General features: G+C 54.6%; 1 protein-coding gene across 1 annotated transcript; it reads right to left on the bottom strand.

The window, feature by feature from the left end:
• Positions 1–2,895: 2,895 nt before the first annotated feature.
• On the bottom strand, positions 2,896–8,611 carry LOC129502142 (proline-rich protein 2-like). The gene is made up of 2 exons (XM_055313607.1): positions 3,910–8,611; positions 2,896–3,595 (listed from the first exon to the last, which is right to left on the bottom strand). The coding sequence occupies exons 1-2, from the start codon at positions 4,938–4,940 to the stop codon at positions 3,409–3,411; spliced, it is 1,218 nt and encodes a 405-aa protein (XP_055169582.1). The 5' UTR covers positions 4,941–8,611; the 3' UTR covers positions 2,896–3,408.
• Positions 8,612–8,732: the final 121 nt, after the last annotated feature.

An 8,732-nucleotide genomic window follows, 5' to 3' on the forward strand; every position in this document is an offset into this window, starting at 1 on the left:
CATGGGATGCCCACAGTTTGTGTTTGGGGAAGTCGTCCGTTCTTGCGGTTCAGCAGCGGGAGCTGGCTACAGACCAAGGTTCCACTGAGGGATATTTTGAGCTAGGGCAGATTTTGTTCTGCAACTGATTTTTCCCCCCAAAATTTATTGACTAAAGCTAATCCCAGAGGAGTATTTCCTAGATAACGTAGAAAGCAGTTAGAAATACATGGAGATTTCTCTTAAAACATTTCAAGAGCTTTAGAAGAAAAACTTGACTATCAACTCTCCGCGAGAGAATCACATTTTAAAGCAGCAGTTACATTCCTTATTTATAAGCGATTTGTAATGTTTTCAGTAAGTCTACCCAAGTTTAACAGATCATTTTAACTTGACCTAAAGTCTGACATTGTTGGACTTCTTGAAGCTAGGACCGGTGGAGTCCATCCAGCCTTCCTCCATCCCCAGGTCCCCAGCCCCTCCTATAGCCACCCTGCTTGGGTGAGCACAGTTCTCCAGAGTGTGGACTCCGCAGGTCACCGTCCCCCTCCCTGCCCCAGGATCCCGGAATCGCACTCCCTGAGTCTCCGCTTGTTAGTTGAGGGCTGCACAGACTTGGTCAGTTGGGAGACGGGGTGTGGCCAGGGTCCCACCGCCCAACTGGCCTGAGACTCGGCCCCCTGTGCCCAGTGACACATTATGCTCCCTCTGGCTGAGGCTGGTTTTCTGAGGCTCTAAATCCTTACTGGGTTCTAGGATGAGCCATTCAGAGAGAGGCGCTTCGTCTACGGCCATACCACCCTGAACGCGCCCGATCTCGCCAGAGAGAGGCGCTTCCGGACAGGCCCGAGGTTCCTTCAGACCCTTCCTGGAATCACAGGTGCTCGGCCACGGCCCTGGCACGGCCAGCTGGGCGGCTCGCAGATGGCCGTCCAGCATGTTTGTCGTCAGTCTGCAGGTTCGAAAGCCCCGATCTCCAGCCCTCGGGCCATCCAGGGAATCTTTAGGAAGGGGACACCATCGAGCGGGCGTGCATTTTCAGTGAGCAGATTCGATCCTGACTTTCCGTAAGGATGCTGTGGATGCGTCCTGAGACCCACAGGAAGCATGTTGCTGCCCCGCTGTTCGGAGGCCGAGGGGGTCACCTGCCAGTCCTCCAGGCGAGCTGCAGCCCGGGACCAGCTCCGCGGCGGCCTTCTGACGGCAGACGGCCCAGTAAGTTGAGGGATTTACCCAGTATGCAGAGTAGGGTGGGCGGCCAGGCGCCCGGCTTGCTCCCGGACCACAGCACTGCCCACGCCCTGCCCTCCAGGGTCGCAGGGGCCTTTCCTCCCCCGCGGGAGCGAGCGCCAGGGCACTTTGCTCCCAGACGGGCTCAGATGTTCCCGGACAGTGGGAAAGGCCCATCTCTGGCAGTCAGTGACAGAAATGACTCCGCAGTCTGCCTTTGTTGTTATGTTTGGTCTATGAACTGACAATCTTTAAAATGTGAATACTGTAACAATATGTTTTCTTGGATTGTTGTCTTTAAAAGGGATTTTTGTGAAGCAATTGATTTATCAAAGCAAAAAAATTAAACATAGAAACATGCTTTATGGATGTTTTCTTTTCTAAAGCTGATGTCCCCACAAGCTGCTTTTCCATTTTAAGTAAAATGTTGAGATGGTGGACAGGTTTTGCTGGTGACCTGGGGTTCCAGTGACCCCGCGCACTGTTGAGGAATTAGGATCGTACTGCACTGGGACACTCAGGGCCATTTGCATTTTCAGAAACCTTTCTTAAATTACTTATTTCAGTTAGTCATTGGTATTCTGGGGGGAAAATTGGAACGTTTTTGTTTTTTATTGTAGTTTATCATCAACCTAATTATTTTGATAGTAACAAGAAAACGATTCATCAGTGAGGTCTCGCCTTTCACAGTGCATGTTGTAAAATGACACCCAAGGCCGTTCGGGACTCGGTGAAGAGCTACATTAAAACAATTTCAGAGAGTTTTTCTTTGTAGTCCAGTGTGTTCTGACTACCCCACCCCACCCCCGAACTGTTTATGCTTAGAGGCCACGGTCAGCAGACTTCAGTATTTTTAAAAAGGGCATCTGCGATTGTAAATCTTGTGGGCAGCAAGGAGAGCCAGCTCCGAAGTACATGGTTTCAGGAAATGTTCTGATTGGACAGAAAATGGAGCTTCTGTGTCGTCTCTCCACCTGCTCCAGGTCAAGAGGACAGGTGTACCTGAATTTTTACCAGGTGAGACCTTGGCCCAATCTTTGACCTCTTGAGGCTTCAAGTGCTTTGTTTCCTAAAAGGAAGAAGTTGGTTTATAAGGTTTATTCTAGCTCAAAAGTAATATTTATAACTAATAAAATTCTATCTATCTATCTAGGGCGATAAGTAAATAAGTAGTGATCTAGCAAATCCTGAAAATAAGAAATATATTTGGATTAATGTTTTGTGTTTTGTTATATTATGCAGAGGTCATAAGTCAGGAATGTTTAGCGCGTATGCTGTGTGTATAGACACTTTGTGATGAAATTCTTAACAGCAGTGATTTTTGCCGTCCTACAATTAGATCCACTTGTCTTCAGTAGGATCTAAGATCCTCGAACCATTTTTAAACTAAACTTTGCAAAGCTGCAGAGCTGTAGCATCTGAGCACAGGTGCTGAGATGATGATCCCTAGGTTTCCAGCAGCCCACTCTCCCCGTCACCCTGGCCCCCGACCGGGTCCCAGGTCCAGCCGCCTCCTCCCAGCAGCATCTCCTTAGCTCTCCCGCAGCAGTCTGTGAAGGGCTACTTTATGTGGCTAATTGAATAATTTAGCATTTTACATACAAATAGTATTTAGAAGGTATTACCTGGCACAGATGTTTCCATTTCTCATGTCTTTATTTTAAATGGACCCAAGACTTCAGCCCATGGAAGCCAGTGATGGCTTTAATATAAATGAGGAGTTCTTTTATTGTGGTGTTTGAAAAGGAACATTTTAAGGATGGTGATGGCTTCCTTCCATTGCTTAGACATTTTTTAAGAAAACGGCTTGTGGAAAAGAATTAGGTATATTTTAAAATCTGTTGCTTTATGGTAACTCTGTTTTCTCTAATATTAACACAGCAGTCAGGTCGGAAATAAGTAGTGAAGCCCGTAAGTGTCTACACTGTGTGTTAGTGTAGACCAGAGATCTCAAGCCCAGAGTTCTGTTAGAACGGAACGGTGGGGTTGAGCCAGAGAAGCCAAGACAGGATGGGTTCCAGAAGTTGTCGAGTGTGTGCAGGGCACTGGGTCGGGTCCCCGGGAGGTAATCGGTGGCATGTGTCAGAGTCAGAGAAGCAGGGTGAGGCAGATGCCAGATGTCGGGGCTCCTGGGGAGAGCACTGTGGATCAGTAGAGGAGGAGGAGGGAGCTTATCTTTGTTACCCCGTGGAAGACCTTCTAAGGCCCCAAACACACAAATGACAGGATAAAAGATGAGGGCATCTGGCCAGATCCGAAGGAAGCCTTCCTGTTCAGTGAAGGACACTGCGGACGTGAACAGGTGATAATCTGTGAGAAGGGTTTTTCTTTTCTAACATCTACACCTGATGAGGAGGAGTTCAGACTTAGGTTTAAGGGCAGAGTCCTACAAATCAAAAGAAAAAAAATGAAATCCAGAGGAAAATGACAGAGGATACTACTCGGCAGGTCACGGAAGGGCGCATCCGCACGGCCCACGGGCACAGGCAGGAGCGCCGGCCTCCTAACCAGAGCTGCAAGTCACAGCCTCCTTGTCGCTCGGGCCCAAGGGGGGCAGGCGGGTCCTGAGCCTGTGTAGAAACGGGGGGCCTGTATCCCGGGGTCGGAGCATCACTGGGAGCCCTGCCGCGGGGCCCTGCTCCGGTACTCGGGGTACCGCTGTGTGCCCTGCCGTCCTGGCCGGGGAGCCGGGACGCGTACCTGTGCGAAGTCCGCACGATGCTCCCGGTGGCGTTGTCGGGCGACACCCTGGGAGTCCAGTCGGTTCCGAGGGGCAGGGAGGGCCGGGGGGTGGGCGCCACCAGCTGGGCGAACGTGGCAGGCGGGTGCTGCTGGGGCTCTTGGCAGGGCGGGGGGGAGCGGGGGTGCCTTCGCCGTGTGCCCCCCAACCTGTGATGGAATGTCGCTTCCCTCGGTGGCGTGGCAGGGAGCAGGGTAGCGCGGCCTCCTGGGTGAGGGAGCGTGGGCGCCCACGTGCTGGGTGTGGGCTGCGCCGTTGCTTTGTCCCCGTCGGGCTGCCCGCCGGCTGCGGCCTTGAGCTCGGGCAGGAGCGGGGAGGTGGAGGCAGGACTTCTGTTCCGGCTCCCGCTTCTCAGGGGTCCCGCCCCTCGGGCCTCTGCCGGCCAGCTCTGACTCCCAGGGCGCGAGGAAGTGGGCCTGGGATCCGGGCTGGACCCAGGGTCCAGAAGCTTCTCTGGGCCTCCCCAGTAGTGGTCTTTACGGGGGCAGCGGAGGTGGCCCCTCCCCTCGTGGATTAAGGCCTTTACCTCACAGGAGGGAGCGTGGGTCACGCCTGCACGCCCCGAGGGGTCTCCCCGGCCCCGGGCTACTCCCCACGCACCCAGCAGCCCCCGCGGGCGTGAGCGGCTCTCCCTGGGCCAGGGTAGGGGCAGCTGCCGCCTCCAGTGCTCTGCTGCCGCTCGTCCTGCCCTGGGGGCCTCTGTCCCTTCGGAGTGGAGTCCCGCGAAGAGGAGGGTCTTGTCGGTTGTCGGTGGCCCCCGTGGTGGGTGCCTGTGGTCACGGCTTCTCCGGAGCCCCGGGCCTGTCCCAGGCTTCCGGCAGGTGAGTGGCGGCTGCACGGAGCGCACCTGCCCCAGGACGCAGGCTGCGAATCCAGCCCGGGGCCTGCGTCCCGCGGGGGGTGCCGGGGGGGGGGGGTCACGAGCTCTCTGCCCGGGGGTCCAGGAGTGAAAAACGGGAACCAGGAAGGAGACATGGGACTTGGAAGTCATTTTTACTCAGTGTTTGAGGGGTGGTTTCGTGGTGGCCCGCTTCCCGCTGGGCGCCCTAAAACTGCTGCGTCTCCATGCGGCGGGAATGTCTGTGTTCGGCCGTGGGGTGCCCGCGGCTGGTTCGGATCCTCCAGCGCTGGGCGCCCCTCCAGGACTTTGTCCATAAAGTGAACCCCTTCTCTGAAACCTGGCTGAGGCTTGGGGAGCCCTGGCCGGGGGACGCCGGGGGACACCTGGCACTGTGCCCGAGGCTCTGACCGCCCTGCAGCGCTTCCACCGGGACCCCTGGGCCCCTCCGGTCTCATCCGTGGAGGGGAGGTTTCTCAGTGTCCACACGGTGCTTCACGGTCTTCGCCTTTCTTTGAAGTTGTCGACTTTTAGTGAAGCAAATACCCGTTCGAGACAAATGCAACTTGTGACTTTAGTCACTGAATTTAAAAAGTCGGCATGAATTTGTTACAGAGCGTTACAGAAAATTGGAGTCCGTTTTACATTTGAATCCTGGGGCCGTCAGCCTGTAGACGCTCTGCTGCCCCCCCCCCCCAGGGCTGTGTTCATCAGGCACCAGGCGGAGCCCCCGACACCTGTGGGTGAGCCCCTGGCGGGGCGCCCACGAGCACCCTCCCTGGCCAGCCCAGGGTGGGTCACACCGAGCCGTCAGAGCACCCCCCTCCAGTTTCAAGGCCGGCTTTCAGGGGCCCCAGTGGGAGCCAGGCTGTGAGGCCCAGCCGGGGCACAGAGCCCACCCCCATCCCTCCTGGTACCTGGTCTGTGTGCCCCCCCCTTGGTTGTGGCAGTGCTGCCCCCCACGCCCTGGCCCCGGAATCCTGCAGACGCAACAGGTCCTCCTCCTTGGTGGCCTGGGCGGGGGGCGTCCAGCCTGCCAGGCCTGTCCGGTGCCTGCATCCTAGCAGCAAAGGATGTTGGGAGAGCGATTGGTGCGTCTCGGTCTGCAGCTTGAAGGTGGGCTTTGTCTCTCCCCACGGCGCGTCAGGAGGGGAGGCAACCCACAGCCCAGGACGAGCGCTCATGGCCAGGCCTGACCCATGCTCCCCAGCCCGACTCAGTGGGAGGAGGGGTCCTCCAGCCCCGTGGGACAGTCACAGGGACTCAGGGAGCTCCATCGGCTGGCCCTGTGGGACACTGGTGTCCTGAGCCAGCTGTCACTTGGGGGGGGGATTCCCTTAAAAAGGGCACCCTCAGGAAAGGGCAGGGCACATCCCCACCCATCTCTGATTTTTCTTTTCCCTTAGGACCGGCACCCCCCCACCCCCACCCGAGCTTATGGCCAACTGACTGAAGACCCCCTTCCCAGCTTCCCTTGCAGCCTGGTGTGGCTCGGTGGCTCCTGCCACCGCTGAGCTGAGCCTCCCCCTCACAAAGTGTTAACGACAGAGGAACCACCGTTTGTAAAGGTGTGTCCAGCGGCACCTGGGCTGCTCCGTGCGGGAGGACATGGACACGGGAAGGACACATGCCAGCAGTCGGAGGCTCGTCATGGAAGGCCTGCTGCTCCGGAGAAGCGATGTCTGAAGGTGACAGAGGGCGACAGCCCCAGGGACCTGCTGGAGGCATCTCCTGAGCCCCGTGCCTGCTGCTTCCACCGCAGCCCTGCCCAGCCAGGAGGCTCATAAAGTGCCCCAGAGACCACCCCATATGGCCACAGGCACCGTCCCCCGGGTGTCAGGCCCCTGGGGGCTGCTGTCTTCTGTGGCCAGCATGAGCGGCAGGGGCAGGAGGCTCCTGAGAAGGTTGAGGGGCCATCAGGGAGGGTTGTCGCCACCAGCCTTAGGGCACAGACCCCACAGTCAGGCCCAGGACAGGGGAGGGGAGGGGAGGCTCTGAGCTCCACGCTGAGCATCCTGTCTTACGTTCTACCCATGGACCCACGGAAACACACTATGAACGTGTGTTAGCAGTTGTTAAACACCCACATTGTTGCGGGAAAGTCAAGTTCCGACCCGTGGGGATCTTGTAATGACAGCGTCAGGTACTAATGCCAACCCCACTTACTACCAGGCCTGTGACTGAGGTCCACAGGGCTCTGACGTTCCTCCCCCTCAAAGCATCCCCTGGAGCCCTCTGTCCTGCCGCGGCGGGAGCAGCCCTTTGTCAGGGGACCTGCCTTCCCCACCATTCTGGGTGCCCTCCAGGATCTTATTGGGTGCAACACACTTCCAGTGCTTTTCAGGACCAGGGGGCCAATTTGCCTGGGTGGAGATGTCTGTGGCCTGCGCCCCAGCGGTCATCTTGCTGTTAAGGGAGGGTCTAGCCTATATTCCTTCTATTCTGGATGTTTTTTAGGCTCTGCTCCCTTGTCTTCCAGCCTCCACAAGCTAGAGATCAAGTCAGATGCTTTTCTCATTCCCAAGACTTTCCCCTGTCCCCACCCACCTCTGGAAGCTGCTTCTGGATCCTGTCCCTAGTGATCTGACAAGTCACAAGGATGTTCCCTGTGAGCGTCTTCTCTCATGCATTGTGCTTGGGTGGTGGAAGGACCCTCAACCTGCAAAACCGTCTTTCAGTCCGGGCAGGTTCTTGAACTATTTCCAGTCAAGTTGTGGGATCCAAGAAGCTCAAAGAATTCTGAGCACAAGACACGTGAAGAAAAATACACCAAGGTACATCATGATTCCCAAAATAATACTGAAAATGAACAAAGCTGGAGGGCTCGCAGTTCCTGATCGCAAAACTTACTACCAAAGCTCTAGCCCTAAAAAAAAAAAAAAAAAAAGGCTCTAGTCCTCAAAACAGTGATATGGCCCAAGGACAGATCTCTTGACCAATGAGTAGAATTCAGAGTCTAGAAATAAATACTTCCATCAATGGACACTTGATTTTCACCAAGAGTGCGGAGACCACTCAATGTGGGGACACACACACACACACACTCTTCAACAGATAGACCTCCATGTACAGAAAAATGAGGTTGGATCCCTATCTCACACATGTATAAAAACTAACTCAAAATGGGTGAATGAATCAAGTATAACAGATAAAACTATATAGGTCTGAGCAGAAAACAGGTAAAATTTCATGACCTTGGATTTGGTAATGGGTTCATAATTATAATACCAAAGGTATAACCAAAGAAAAAAACAAATTGAACTTCAGAGTTCAAAATGTGCACTTAAAAGTCATCATTAAGAACTGGAAACGTTACCCCACAGGAGGGGAGAAAATACTTGCAAATCTCATACCTGGTAAGGGTCTAGTATCTAGAATACATAAAGATCTCCTACAACTGGGCAATAAAAGATAACACAATTTAAAAATGGGCAAAGAACATGGATAGGCATTTCTCCAAAGACCCACAAATGACCAAAAAGCACATAAAAAGGTGCTCAGCATCAGTAGTCACGAGGGAAGTGCAATGAGGAAAACCACAATGAGATACCACACGCCATCAGTTACAAAGCAAACAAACCCCCCAAAACTAAAGAAATGACAAACGTGGACAAGGATGTGGAGAAACTGGAACTTTGTGTATGGCTGGGGGGACGTATGGGGGCGCGGCCACCGGGGAACAGTCTGGTGGGTCGTCAACCTGGAATCACCACATGACCCAGCACTTCAGCCTCGGGGATAGAACCCAAAGAATTCAAAACAGATCTTCAAATAAATGCTCGTACACAAAGGTTCACGGCAGCCCAGTTCCTGGCAGCTGATGTCCTAGATGAAGGGACCAACAAAACGTCCATCCACACAGCGGACCATTACGCAGCCACGAAAAGGAACGAGGCACGGAGCCTTGCTACAGCGCGGGTCAACTTCAGGAACATCGCGCCGAAC

This window comes from Nyctereutes procyonoides, unplaced genomic scaffold (genome assembly GCF_905146905.1).
Source record: "Nyctereutes procyonoides isolate TBG_1078 unplaced genomic scaffold, NYPRO_anot_genome, whole genome shotgun sequence".
NCBI classification, from domain to species: domain Eukaryota; kingdom Metazoa; phylum Chordata; class Mammalia; order Carnivora; family Canidae; genus Nyctereutes; species Nyctereutes procyonoides.

Coding starts and splice junctions, on each gene's coding strand:
- LOC129502142 (XM_055313607.1), bottom strand. CDS start 4,940: ATGACTTCCAAGTCCCATGTCTCCTTCCTGGTTCCCGTTTTTCACTCC. Junction 3,596..3,909: donor ATCGTGCGGACTTCGCACAG/GTACGCGTCCCG, acceptor TTTGATTTGTAG/GACTCTGCCCTTAAACCTAA.